Source organism: Sinohyriopsis cumingii, chromosome 16 (genome assembly GCF_028554795.1).
Source record: "Sinohyriopsis cumingii isolate HCF-2022 chromosome 16, ASM2855479v2, whole genome shotgun sequence".
Taxonomy (NCBI): Eukaryota; Metazoa; Mollusca; class Bivalvia; order Unionida; family Unionidae; genus Sinohyriopsis; species Sinohyriopsis cumingii.
Genome location: NC_142976.1, coordinates 53,060,806 through 53,076,209, shown reverse-complemented (window position 1 = coordinate 53,076,209; position 15,404 = coordinate 53,060,806). Strand labels below are relative to the sequence as shown.

Here is a 15,404-nt window from a genome sequence, read left to right as displayed (position 1 = left end):
AGAACATAGTCCCATAGTTTATACTGACAGCGTCATGGTGGGGTTTTTAATCTAGCCCCATAGTTTATACTGACAGCGTCATGGTGGGATTTTTAACATAGCCCCATAGTTTATACTGGCAGCGACATGGTGGGAGTTTTTAAACATAGCCCCATAGTTTATACTGACAGCGTCATGGTGGGGTTTTTAACAATGCCCCATAGTTTATACTGACAGCGTCATGGTTGGATTTTTAACATAGCCCCATAGTTTATACTGACAGCGTCATGTTGGAATTTTTAACATAGCCCCATAGTTTATACTGACAGCGTTATGTTGGGATTTTTAACATAGCCCCATAATTTATACTGACAGCGTCATGGTGGGATTTTTAACATAGCCCCATAGTTTATACTGACAGCGTCATGGTGGGATTTTTAACATAGCCCCATAGTTTATACTGACAGCGTTATGTTGGGATTTTTTTACATAGCCCCATAGTTTATACTGACAGCGTCATGGTGGGATTTTTAACATAGCCCAATAGTTTATACTGACAGCGTCATGATGGGATTTTTAACATAGCCCCATAGTTTATACTGATAGCGTCATGGTGGGATTTTTAACATAGCCCAATAGTTTATACTGACAGTGTCATGGTGGGATTTTAAACTTGGGCTTCTTGCCCAAAAGGTTTCGATATTCGGAGTAGGTCAGGAATGTAACAAAAATCTAGTCTTGATTTTGATGCTTGGGATTTTGTTTCAAACAATCTTAACTGACATTACGTTTTGAAAATTAGTTTATGATTGGCTGATTTTGGAAACTCAATTTGAAATTGAAGTTAAGAGTTTTATGATATAAATTATTCATTAAGTGAAGTAAACAAAATGATTAATAATCGACACACTTTACATTTATCTTCAGCTTTTACCTTTCTACCGGAAAACCTAACGAAAGAGATACACCCCGTTATCGACTGTCACGAGCGAGACCCTGAGTTTGACGGTAGAGCGATAGCTGTGACGTAAGTGAAATGTCCTTAATCTGAAGCTGACTATTTTTAAATATCTCATTAGAAAGTCACCTTCTAGTATTCCAGTTTTTAGATACGTAAGGCTTGCATCTAGTTGTGATCTTGAAAACTTAAAATCTAAGATAAATAAAACAGTTAATGTGTAATAATATCAATATATCCTAATTATGTATTATGCATTCATAACTTTGATAATGATGATATAACGTATTGATTATATATATATATATATATATATATATATATATATATATATATATATATATATATATATATATATGCTTGTGTGTGTGTGTGATTTGGATTTTTAACGTAGCTTTAACAATTTTTCAGTCATATCGCTACGATGTCTGCAGAGTGACAGTTTATAGCGATGTCTAGCACTAGGGCATCATGCCGCAGACATGTAGCATGATGTCCCACCCAGTCACATTATCCTGACACCAGGCCGACCAGTCCTAACACTAACCTCGGATGAGCAAACACGAACTAGGGGAGAGAATTCGAGCTAGGTGAAAGAAACTTGGCTCGGATGATCACCCCTATAGATAACACTAGGAAATATAAATACCCCATCTAAAATTTAAAATAAGTAATTTTTATTGAAAATTCTTTTTATAAAAATAAAACAAGAAACATACCTGGGGGATACACTTACACATAAAACACTTTCCACATTTTGTTTTGAAATGGGGGGAGGGGCATCTGTCTGGTGCCTTAAAAAGAGTAATGATGAGCGCCAAGCGAAGCAGCTGTTAGTACCATTTGTATAAGTCTTTTGTATGACTCGGCCGGGGATCGAATTACTATTGTTATTTTTATTCACATTTATTAAATGAATATAAGACACACTTGTGATTTAATGATGAAATATGGTTTTTATGAAGAAAGTAGTGCACTACAAACACGGTTAGCTTTTTGTACACTGAACATGAAATCTCAGGCATTCACGTTCTGGCATATGGAAATTTGCGTGGAGTAGAAACTAAACGAAATGACGAACCAGCAAGAGTTAATTAAAATATTTTAATTTATTTACAGTTGATCAATGCAATTATTCTGCTTAATTAACATTTCTAAAGACTATTAAATCCTCTCTCTCTCTGTTCTTTTGGACGGTTTGGCTCAACTTTACCATCATTCATATGTCTAGAGACAACCTTGTATGACACAACCGAAAATCCCCAACGCTCGTATTTTCATGGATTTTGAATCCTGCTTTGTAGATATGATGTGAGAGTCCATGTTTCACAAGCATACCAAAAAAAAAAAAAAAAAAGAATTAATATGACAATAGTGCTTTATTTTGGAACCAAGAGCAATTTTGGTGTCCCTCCATACTGGTCTCAACCTTATTATTCTTGTTGTTGTCAGGGCAATCCAGCAAAGTAATTCTAGTTTGGAGCCCTTATCTGTGATAATTGATCCCAAGTACTTGAAGCTTGTCACTATTTCTAGCTTGTGTTCACTGATCATTGTATCTGCACTGATGCCAAATGGTGTTTTTTTGTCATCAGTTTTGTGTTTCGGACGCTTATCTCCATACTTCATACTATGGAGGTGTGTCGAGGTGCGCAACTAGGTTAGCCAGTTTTTTTTTCATCAATGTCATCTGCGAATCGAAGGGTGGTGATTGTTCTTCCTCCTATGTTGACTGTGCCATCGTAGTCTTGAAAGGCGATATCCATGATCCTTTTCAAGAAATTTTTGAAGAGTGTAGTTGACAGTGTACATCCATGTCCGACTCCAACAGTTGTTCGGAACGGAACCAATCTCATCAGCTGCCATTGATAAAGACAGCACTCGTGGGTTTGTCAGTAAGGTGCTAAAGAACCCGCACCAGGTTTGAGGTGATTTTTTACTTCCTCATCGTTTCCCATAATACCGCATTCCGTCCCCATATATATATATATATATATATATATATATATATATATATATATATATGGATACAGTATAGTTCAATTATTTTCAGCGTTGTTGCATCTCTAATCGGGATCATAATTGTTGTGGGCACGGCATATGATGTAGTCACAAGGTTTATTGCAACAGATTCAAAACTTCCTAAGATGACAGTTGCCAACAGTTCTGAGTCTATCAAAGTAGTCAATCAAAGAAATGGTGGCGTGCATGAAAATGGGAATGTGAGTGACTCAGCCCCTCTCTTAGCGGAGAGCAAGATCACAGACTACGAAGCATTTGAAAGAAACAAGAGTGCTGAGAAAAGTAGTGATCCTAGTAAGTAAAGGGTCTTTACATCAATCAATACAATTTTTGCAAAGTAGTTACAGCATTTTTTTTAAAAATTAAGCATTGGCAACATCGAATCCAACCTCTCCATATTTCTCCCATTCCATTCTCTGATGAATTGCGGTGTCGCACTTGAACATGTCTTTCTATAATTGGAGATTAACACAATTATCATCGCATAGCAAAGATATTTTACGGACTGGATTTTCAACCAGTGTTGTTAAGTATATTCTGTCATTGTTTTCTTTGCTAATATAACAAAGGTTGTATTGCTAATAAATAAATGTTAAATCTACAATCAGAGTTTTTAAAACCGTGTATAATTATCCTCAACGTTTGTAATGTTCTTTCATTTGTAGGAGGTATCACAAAAATAATTATTCAGTATTTTGTCACTGAATGAATTAGGATAAACATAAAGTATCCGCAAATCTCAAAGCCTAGTAATAAAGGGGTAGATACTCATCACGATTTCATCAACGGTTTTCTCTTGCAATTCATGAGTTGATATTGGACCCGTTCTAACAGCAGTTTGGTTATCCTAATAGATGTGTATTTTATATAATGCTTGAATATTTATGTCATTGTTCTCAGGGACGCGAAACACTAGCCCAGATATAAAACAATTATCTCAGTGTAATATCAGAAATGCAACAAACGAACTTTGACAATGAAAAAAGTCAGATAAAGCATCCTTTAGAATACCATATACAATAGCTTTACTGAAATATAAAATTACTTTCATTGTAGTCTCTGCTGAAATCTCCTGAATCCGCTTATGGTCTTATCTTATATAGGTACATTCAGGTTTTGGCAGAGAATACTTATCAGGTGGAATTGCAGAAATTCAGGATAGAAGGAGAAATATATATCTATGTTAATGAAGGGACATTTTAGCTCACACGTTATTTACAGTGAACATATTTTGCTTTCTCAGACTGTATCTAAAGTACTTCTCCTAATCATCAAAACAAATATATTATTTGCTGTTTGACCCAAGACAGAACATTTCTTGACAAAAAATCTCTTGTGCTTTACAGAAATCTTCAAACAGATATTGATGGCTTTCTCACTCTACAGTAATGCTACAAAAATTCTGAGTACCAATGAGGCAGCCGGAAGTTTGAAAGCAGCCAATGGGATCCGCTTTATTAGCATGTCTTGGATTATTCTGGGACACTCTTTTGCTTTTGGAGTGGGACAGGGATGTACGTTTTATACTGTTTCCTCTCCTCTGCAAGTATTCGAATATTGTGTTTATGTTTGTTGTTTTATATTTCAAGGTGTCTTAAAATGAGAAATTCCAAATACTGTTTATAGCTAGAAAATGTCGCGGCTTTGCTTACTAAAATATGGCCGGGAGCTACTCAAGTTAATTCGATGCCAGCTGTTTTGCTTCGTGCAATACTTTTACCATTATCTTCTTTGTTAACCCTCCGTCTGTCAAGGAAAATGCAAAGATAAAAGCAAGTGTTCTCACACATATTTGTCTGCTTCTGGGACAGACTGGATAAACTATCAGAATATATATTTGGGTTTCCTATATTACGCTGCAACCTTTTTATTTTATTTTGTAGGTCAAGGAACTTTATAAAATCTTCTCTGTGTTAGCAGTATTGGTGAATGTCACATTTACTAAATATAATTTTGGTTGGGGTAGCCTCGTCACATTCACTAAATAATATTTTGGTCTGGGTAGCCTAGTGACATTCATTCAATAGTATTTTGGTTGGGATAGCCTCGTGACATTCATTCAATAGTATTTTGGTCGGGTAGCCTAATGACATTCATTCAATAGTATTTTGCTTGGGGTAGCCTAGTGACATTCATTCAATAGCATTTTTTTTTGGGTAGCCTCGTGAAATTCATTCAATAGTATTTTGGTTGGGGTAGCCTAGTGACATTCATTCTATAGTATTTTGCTTGGGGTAGCCTCGTGGCATTCGTTCAATAGTATTTTGTTTGGGTTAGCCTTGTGATATTCATTCAACAGTATTTTGGTTGGGGTAGAATCGTGACATTCATTCAATATTATTTTGGTTGGGGTAGCCTCGTGACATTCATTTAATAATATTTTGTTTGGGTTAGCCTCGTGACATTCATTCAATAGTATTTTGTTTGGGTTAGCCTCGTGACATTCATTCAATAGTAGTTTGGTTCGGGTAGCCTAGTGACATGCATTCAATAGTATTTGGTTGGGGTAGCCTCATGACATTCATTCAATAGTCTTTTGTTTGGGTTAGCCTCGTGACATGCATTCAATAGTATTTTGGTTGGGGTAGCCTCGTGACATTCATTCAATAGTATTTTGGTTGGGATAGCCTCGTGACATGCATTCAATAGTATTTTGGCTGGGCTAGCCTCGTGACATTCATTCAATAGTATTTTGTTTGGGTTAGCCTCGTGACATGCATTCAATAATATTTTGTTTGGGTTAGCCTCGTGACATGCATTCAATATTATTTTGGTTGGGTTAGCCTCGTGACATTCATTCAATAGTATTTTGTTTGGGTTAGCCTCGTGACATGCATTCAATAGTATTTTGTTTGGGTTAGCCTCGTGACATTCATTCAAAAGTATTTTGTTTGGGTTAGCCTCGTGACATGCATTCAATAGTATTTTGTTTGGGTTAGCCTCGTGACATTCATTCAATAATATTTTGGTTGGGTTAGCCTCGTGACATGTATTCAGTAGTATTTTGGTTGGTATAGCCTTGTGATATTCATTCAATAGTATTTTGTTTGGGTTAGCCTCGTGACATGCATTCGATAGTATTTTGGTTGGGATAGCCTCGTGACATTCATTCAATAGTATTTTGGTTGGGATAGCCTAGTGACATTCATTCAATAGTATTTTGGTTGGGATAGCCTAGTGACATGCATTCAATAGTATTTTGGTTGGGATAGCCTCGTCTCTGTCCTGATTAGTATACAATCGGGGCAAATATATTAAGAGGAATGTGTTAATCCTTCATTTTCTCCGTGCACATAATGTATCTTGTTCAATAGCGTCATTCAGGAAACCATACAATCTGCCATGTTATTTTCATAACGTCTTGGAAATGTTTATACAGTTTTGATTATTAGTTTCTCTCTTCCTCATTTCCGTCTTGTTCAGAGGATGATCAGGTAAGTGTTGAAATGACAGAACAACTAAAATGGCTAGGAATGTTTAAGTGTATAAACTTCTGGGTAAAGATCTTCATGCAACTAGACTGCATTCGTTGTAATGTACACACCTTGTTCTTCTTGTATCTGAATGAGTATGCAGATACACCTTCCTTAGCGGACATCTGCACACAAAGATCTCTTGCTAGGAAAAGACAATATTTACGTGTCCCGTTTGTTGATGTTCATATCAGTTTACATCTACAAAAGAAAAACGTATTTTTTGTCGTCTCTTAACCTTTAAAGGCTTCTTTTACTGTACTTCAGTCTTGTTCATATAGCAGAATTTCGATTGGTCTCTCACACATAAATATATACTATTTGTCATAGTTTTTGATTTGTTTTTATTTTAAACTCCATATATACTTATAACATTTATTTCCTAAAGATCGATGGTGAAAATGGTTGTTTTATGTACCTGAATGATAATAGAAACGATGTGAGAGAGCATCGTAATCAAGTAAGGAATCGAAATCGAAAGAAGAAACCATTATCACTTCTCGCCATGCAACCGCTTCAATTTCGTGGATAGCTTTGTTAACAATTAATGAACACTCTGTGGTTCCAATGAATAGTTTAAATAAATAAATCCTGTCAAAAACTGAACACAACTAAAACACTGAATAAACCTAAGATGTTAAGATACGTCTAATATAAGCAACCTTAATATAAAACCCTAATACACAATAGGAAGAACAGGATTAGGGGCAAATGTTCATTTCTAGGACATCCTAAGTTGTCAGTAAGATCAGGTCTATTACTGAAAGGTTAGTAAAGAACATGGCAAAGATCAGCTGCACCAGGAATTCCCAGTGGGAAAGCCAATGTCATTAACTCAGATCCAAGTAAACATGTCTGTCACACAAAACAAGTTACTTACACTCACATTTCGGTGCAGCACCCAAAAATGCCACTCATTTATTGTTATGCATATATTTAATTTTGAAACTTTGAGGTCTTAATGCCATTCAAGTTGTCTTCTCAATAGAAGTGTCCTTTTCTTGCAGCTAACCTAGGATCATTTGTACCAAAGGTGCTTAATCGGTTTACCTTCCAAGCCGTCAACAACGCCAGTGTTTCTGTTGATACTTTCTTTGTGCTCAGGTAGGTAATATAAAATGTGGTTTTGAAAGATACCTTTTGTACTACATATACAATCTGAAATGTGGCCATAAATCTTTAAACATCTTATATAAATTAATAAAACTATATTAACAAAGCACAAAATTAGAAAAGGAAAGTCCCTCACATGTAATAACTATAAATATACTAAATCTTGAGTATCAACTTTTGGGCACTCCAGTCATAAATATGCTTCAAACCCTCGAGACGTTTGTTGGCAAATTTTAATTACATATCATGTTTTTAATCATTGTCGGTCATGTTTCCTGTAAGATAGCCCAAACTGTTCTTTTAATGGCATATTATAATGTTTCATATTTTCGTATACCTAATAATGAAATAATTATTATGACATCCAGGTACATTTTATGTCATGGATCTGTGAAAATACATTAAAGCTGGAGAAAGGGTCACAAGCTGCTTTCCATTAGTTGATGCTGTCGTGTTGATAGAAGCTACAAAGGGTGCCTATTTCTTGTGCATGAGTTCAAGATCTGATTATGTCTGTTTCCATTTTTTGATAGCACATTACAACATAACATGCTTTACATCCTCAAGTATTAAACATCCTTTGTTGCAGTGGTCTTCTTCTTGCCTTGACCTTGCGTGGTTCGAAGTATTAAACATCCTTTGTTGCAGTGGTCTTCTTCTTGCCTACTTGACCTTGCGCGATTTAAAGTATTAAACATCCTTTGTTGCAGTGGTCTTCTTCTTGCCTACTTGACCTTGCGTGATTTGAAGAAAGCTGGTGATGTGAGAAATTTCCGTTGGGGAATGTTTTACTTCCATCGATTCTGGAGGTAATGAAAATGTTTTTGAGACATACAGTAACCCGTTTTACATACCCATCCTCGTTTCACATACCCAACCTCTTGGCAAATACCCAACCTCTTGGCAAATACCATACCCCATATAATCATAAGCATGACTTATCAATGTTATCTTTTTTCATAATGTCGCTTCAGTAGCTTAGTGGTGGGAGAATTTCGCAATAAGCCACACACACTAGCTTACATTCCTATTAGCTTGTACTTTTTTCTTAAAACAAACAACCATTTATAACAAATTTGATATGCAAACAATTCGCAGGTCACGTAATGAACTGATTCAGTACGTACCCACATGCAGAGTGATAATTCAAGATACAAATCACTGAAATCATCTTCAAACAGGCTGACGCCGCCGTATATGTTACTGCTGATGGTGTACGTTCCAACATTCAAGTACTGGAGTGACGGTCCGTACTGGCCCAAGGATGGACCTGAGCTGGATTATTGTCAGGACACGTGGTGGACAAATTTGCTGTACATTAACAACTTTGTCAATATTGATAAGATGGTACGTCTCATGCAATAAAATAAAGGATATTAATTTGTCCTAAAACTAATCGTTCACTAAAACTTCAAATGGCCTTCAGCTATCACTTATGTTATTGTTATAACTCGTTTAAAACTTAGTAATAATTATGCTCCCTTCTCCGCGACACACACATTCTCACAATATGTGTAAATATCCATGTCGACGATAATATATATATATATATATATATATATATATATATATATATATATATATATATATATATATATATCTGTGTGTGTGTGTGTGTGTGTGTGCGTGTGTGTTAGAAGTTTCAGCAAGTACAGCAATTGCACCTTGGGACGTTCAGTTGTTATGTGAATACCAATAAGTATGAAGAGCAATCACACTCTGGAACGTTCAGTTTTAACGAGAATTCCAATATGGACAGCAATCACACGTTTGGGACTTTGAAGTTCGTGGGAATTCGGGTGTGCATAGAAAGATCTTGAACAAATTATACACGATTTTTGTCTCAATACAAGTTTGTATTAACAAGCCTTGCTGATGTGTTTTTTTGTTGTTTTTTGCGTTTCAAGTGCATGCCATGGAGTTGGTACTTGGCAAATGATATGCAATTCTTCCTTGTGAGTCCGATACTTCTAATAGCACTGTACATGTGAGTAACTTTCTTGTCTTTTGCTATCGTTATCTATGCGATAATTTCTAAACTTATTTTAAGTACTGAAAATATAACTGTAGATATTAACATCAAGACATTTTTCAGTAATTCTTACATAAAGTTGCATATCAAAGTCAATGTGAATGATCTGAGAGGAATCGCAGAGAAACACAAATGCTCTTTGTATTAACAAAGACATCCCATATTGTAATATACTGTTTTTCCAGGTCAAAGGCTTTGGCCTTACTGTCAACCAGGTCAAAGGTGTTGGTATTGCTGTCAACCAGGTCAAAGGATGTGGCCTTACTAAAATACTAATAATATCAGTAGCTGGTAATTTACAAGACAAGCTAAGCTTTCATTAGGTTTCAACTATGGTTCTCCATACCTTCTAATTGGTGTAAATTTGGTTGAGACTCGACCATGCTGCAGGTACCTTACAAATCATTATTGTTTTTTATTTATTGCAGATCACCTAAAATCGGAAGCATAATATCGGGAATAGTTTTAGTCACCACTTGGATGTCCTCAGGGATCATTGCCTCTGTTAATGATGTCAATGCGAATCTCCTAGGTCAGCCCGACACTTTTGGGTATGATTTATCGTTAAGCTGCGACCATTTTGTCTTCGCAAAGGTCGGGTGGGTGGTGGTTCATAACTCTTTTTTTCTCAGCATTCCAGTCGACAATTTGTAAAAAAAAATAAATTGCTCTGATCGATTCACCTTAAGGGGTACAAAACAAAACAGTTCGTCTCAAGGTTGTCCAGCTCCCCCAACCGCCAATGTTTTAAAAACTTGTGATCGGTATATTATTTCCTATTCCTTATTGTATAGAATGTAGGCATTAATGTCACAGAATAGAAACCGAGTGGGTCTTTGGACTAAATGAATAAGACAAACACAATGTGAGAAAGATGGAAATTTATGAAACGAATTAATAAAGAAAAATTTATGATGTAACAATAAAATGATTCTCTCACGCTCTCAACATACGATTGACTCAAATCGCTCTACACAACATTCACACATTGAAAATAAACCAAAATATGAAATCAGTATGAAGTACAGACCCAAGAAACCTCATGGACTGCAAATACGCATCAAACAGTATTATACCAACAAGAGAAATTCACATAATGTCAAATATGAACTCCTATTAAGATTCAAAATAATATTATGAACACAACTAAGATTCAGAATAATCTTATGAAGATAAAAATGCAATTGGAGCAATAATTGAACCAAACGTATGCTTCTAGACCCCTTGTACAGTCGCACGATTCCTTGGGTTGGCCCACACTCTTATCGGCCGCTCGCAGCCGTTATGGATCCACCACATGTACAGTCATACGTATACACACAGACATACGTACACAGACATACGTACATACATACATACATACGTAAATATTAAATACTCCGGAAACTCCAGACAGCTCTAAACAACTTTAGACAGCTTCAGCTTTAGTCAGTCATATTCACAGTCACAATCACAGTGACAGTCACAATCAGCTACAGTAAAACCAAATTGGTCATAATAATAGTTTCTGTAAAATCTCTAGATATATGCTGATACATTAAACTCTAATAGTGACTTGTAATTCAAAGTTCAAATCTGCGTTGCAATAAATGCATTATTACGCGATAAGACATTAGAAACAGAATAAGCTTCGCATATCAAATGAAATGTAAATTTAACACTTACCCCTATGGCTGGAGAACAGTGGAGAGCGTACACTCCTTGACGTGATCCAAAACGACCAGTGTCGGTTTAGAAATCGATCTTACTTAAGTCCATAGGAGAGTGAGCAAAAGTCAGGGTAAAATACCCGTGCATATCATGTTGTTAATGTCCCTTCGTCGCAAGTAATTTCTGGCGAGGTAAATACAGTCGCTTGCCTGGAAAAACACTTATTCACCCTAGATAATGCATGTACAACGAGAAATAGTCAGATAGTTCTAACGCAAAACCAAGTTATTTTTTTGCCTTATTATGTGACAATTAACACAATAAAAGTAGCTTTTAAACAATTTTATGTGAATCATAACAGTACATATATATATATATATATATATATATATATATATATATATATATATATATATATATATATATATTAACAGTATGAGTGATAACAGTATGCATGCTCACTATATAAATGGTCAATGTAATATTGATAAGTCTATGAATTATAAAATTATAACTGTATGAGTTGTAACTGTATGAATCATAACAGTATGAATGGAAACAGTGTAAATGCTAACTGTATGAATAGAAACATGGATATACATATATCGACTTAATTGTGGATGACGTGATGGGATATAAATGTATCGACTAAATTGTGGATGACTTGATGGGATATATAATCTTCCTGTTATTTTCAACCAGAGAAAACCATATACAGGCGAAGGAGTAATATTGATGTCATGTCACTAAATTAATTTTGATTCAGAGAAGTAATATTTTCAGTGGCACTTACTTTATCAGTAAAAACATTCAAACAGCCTTGAAATATAGCTTCGTATTCGTGGTAAGACTATATTTTGTCGTGCTTTTGAAACACGTTTTCCTAAAATAATTTTTTTGCGTTTTCAACTACTTGAAAATGTAAATCGAGTCATTGAAAACGGTCGATGCAACGATTTGCAATTTCTTCTCTAGGAAATATATATAAGAAAGAAGATGAACTTTATTTTATACTTACAGCTTCCGGCAGTTGTACGTAAAGCCCTACTGCCGTATTGGACCCTACATCATAGGTATTCTAACTGGCTTCATTTTGTACAAGACCAACTGTAACTTCAAAGTAAACAGAGTACGTATGGTGACTCATCAAAACTGTATTGCTGTAATTTTAAAGTGGGGAATAAAACGTTTAATGAAACTAAGTCTGATAAATTTCATAAATTTTATTTTTGTGCAGTTGGTATCCATGGTAAGCGATAGCTTTACGTTTTAGTCTGCTCTCAAAACTTACAAATGATCGCGACATTTATGACCGGACAATATTCTAAAGGGAGGCATATACTGCCGCCATGTTTTTTTTGTGTCCATTTGTCAGTAAGTTTGTTGATGGCGTATAACTCAGTTTCTATTAATTAATTCTGGAAAGTCTTACTGTACTGAAAACATAAACATCATATAATAAAGCAGATATAGAGAGAGTTTGATAACCACATTGTTCATCAGTAACTGAGTCCTTTGTAGCCCTAGTGTTATGATGTTTGCTCTTAGTCACGAATTTATTTCTTGCTTTTGCCATGGGTTCAAAGTCAGTTTGCTACTGGCATCAATGTGAAAAGAGTGGAGTTAACTCGAAATTGTACGTTATAGCGTACACACTATGCCTGCTTGACTTTAAACGTGGAATGAACTCTTATCTTACAATATGTTCTTACAGATGGGAAATCTCTTTGGGTAATTTGTATAAAAATGTCCAGGAATATCGTATCCAGCTTTTTCTTAACGAAATGTGCAGATATATTAGAGCAAACATACAACGCACAATTTGGCAGACACATTACTGCTACCAGCTAAGTCTTAATGTCGTTTCTTTATTGTAAGAATGCACTATTAAACATAATAATGTAACGGTCATGCTTGTCCGTCTGTTAGCGATCTTGTTCCTACAAGAACCAATGGATCATATCGATTAAGCAAAATCCAAAACGTGCCGATACTTGTGATGGCTTTCTTTTCTAGTTGTAAAATTTTGTGATCCAACAAATTAGAGTAAACATATAACGCACACTAAGGCATACACATTACCAGCTATGGTCTTAATATCGAGTTTGTTATAAGAAGGCAATATTAAACATCTGTTTACTATCTTGTTTCTGCGTAATAATTTGTGTTTTACTTCGTACATATTCAATAAACTTAGCTATCGTACGCACTAAAGGAACCAAACGACCTTATCGAATTCAAAATAGTGCCAATACTTGTGGCAACTTTCGTCTCTTGTTTTAAAATTGTGTGATCCAACAAATTATATATTTTTGTTAGGTACTCAACCTGATCGGATGGCTACTTGCTTCAGTTGTAGCGTTGTCTGTGCTATATGGCTTGTTTAATCCAAATAACGAACACACGCTGAGCACTGGGGTTTCCGCCCTTTACATCTCTGTGGCTAAAACGGCATGGAGTGTCGCTGTTGCATGGGTTATCCTCGCATGCGCAACTGGAAATGGAGGTAATGCCGATGTGGACGTGCTTTTAAAAGGATATGCCTGTCATTTGCTTACCTGACATTAAATTTATTGCCTCGTCTTAAATGGACATACTATATAGATAAATTGGATTGTCAGTATGTTGTAGAGCTATTTCAACAGAAACATTTAAAGGGTATTTCACCCAAACTGTATCATCATTTTGAATAGTGCATGTCTTTACTTGCTGGCTAAAATGTAATATCAGGCATTTAAAAATGAACTGTTTGATATGACTCTTAATTTTTATTAAACATTAATTAATCATTGTTTGTACACCATTTTGGTGAAACAAAAGAAAAATTAAAGCTATATAAAATAAACACTGCTTGCTCAATCACACTCCTTTTCTTGCAGGGTTTGTTGACATTTTTCTTTCCTGGGACATATTTATACCACTCGGAAGGCTGACATACTGCGCCTACCTCGTCCATCCTCTTGCTATGTATTTCTATTACCTGAATCGCCGGTCTACACTAGTATTTAACGATATTGAAATGGTAAGTGCTACTTGTACGAAATCGAAGCGATAACTTGTTTTCTTTTTCTTCGTTTTCATTTCGTAATTCTATAACACTGGTTGTGGATTAGAACTTTGTCTGCCACATGATTACCACGGAAGACCAAAGTGGTCGGGATAACCAACAATTAAAGGAATACATACTGTCAAACAACATTAACACCGTATATTAACAAGAAAGTAAATGGCTAATCCTTATATGGAGAAGGTAAATCTCTCGAATGCAAAGGCTATAAAGCATTTTGTATGAACGCATTGGGCACACGGAACACCTTGGTGAAAAATCATTCAGTTGCATCTGGTATCCTACTGAGTATCTTGTCATATTATTGGAGTATTGAGTACAGTTTGACATGTTAAAGGCTTGTCGTATTATTGGAGTATTGAGTACAGTTTGACACGTTAAAGGCTCGTCGTATTATTGAAGTATTGAGTTCAGTTTGACATGTTAAAGGTCTGTCGTATTATTGGAGTATTGAGTACAGTTTGACATGTTAAAGGCCTGTCGTATTATTGGAGTACTGAGTACAGTTTGACATGTTAAAGGCTCGTCGTATTATTGGAGTACTGAGTACAGTTTGACATGTTAAAGGCCTGATGAGTCAGTTTATTCTTTAAAGCCTGAGAAGATTCACTAAAATCAGCTTTTCTGTGTCTGAGAGAAGATTTGGTGGCTTAGAAACAGTGCGTGTGGCAGGGGGTGGATGGAGGTGGGTGGGTGGGCAGCGGTAGGCAATCTACAGCGGACAGATCAAAATCCATTACAACGTCTCGCACAGCGATATTGAGATAAAGTATTGTAATAAATTTGGAGAATGCGCATTTGGTTATAGCGCCCCGTTTTAAGGAATTCTTAGATTTGTGTGCTTACTTGTCTGATTATTGGAACTCGGTGTAATGGAAATATTCCTTGGCCCAAAATAATTAGCTAATTAGTAGGAGCAAACGTCGTGGAGTGAGTTTCCGTGGTTGACTTTCAGTGAATTCAGGTCGAAACCGCATTAGTTTCGTTGGAATAATATAGTTCCTATTAAAACCTAATTGTGTACATTAGTGGTGTGACTGCAGTTGCAGTATTTATGGTAGGAGACCGGTAAATTACACAAAGGAATAAACAAGATGGGATTCGGCAGAT

At 35.7% G+C, this 15,404-nt stretch overlaps 1 protein-coding gene across 4 annotated transcripts in view; it reads left to right on the top strand.

Moving 5' to 3' along the window:
• The window catches only part of LOC149780417 (nose resistant to fluoxetine protein 6-like), a 50,733-nt gene that overhangs the window by 26,952 nt on the left and 8,377 nt on the right, over positions 1 to 15,404 (top strand). For 3 of the 4 annotated variants that reach the window (XM_089937342.1, XM_089937341.1, XM_089937344.1), the window contains exons 4-14: positions 907 to 1,006; positions 2,991 to 3,253; positions 4,306 to 4,473; positions 7,440 to 7,536; positions 8,256 to 8,354; positions 8,727 to 8,892; positions 9,453 to 9,532; positions 10,006 to 10,128; positions 12,248 to 12,356; positions 13,547 to 13,733; positions 14,107 to 14,249. In XM_089937342.1, the coding sequence (XP_089793468.1) occupies positions 907 to 1,006; positions 2,991 to 3,253; positions 4,306 to 4,473; positions 7,440 to 7,536; positions 8,256 to 8,354; positions 8,727 to 8,892; positions 9,453 to 9,532; positions 10,006 to 10,128; positions 12,248 to 12,356; positions 13,547 to 13,733; positions 14,107 to 14,249 (1,535 nt within the window). The remainder of the gene's footprint in view (positions 1 to 906; positions 1,007 to 2,990; positions 3,254 to 4,305; positions 4,474 to 7,439; positions 7,537 to 8,255; positions 8,355 to 8,726; positions 8,893 to 9,452; positions 9,533 to 10,005; positions 10,129 to 12,247; positions 12,357 to 13,546; positions 13,734 to 14,106; positions 14,250 to 15,404) is intronic. The other variant, XM_089937343.1, reaches the window with a different exon arrangement.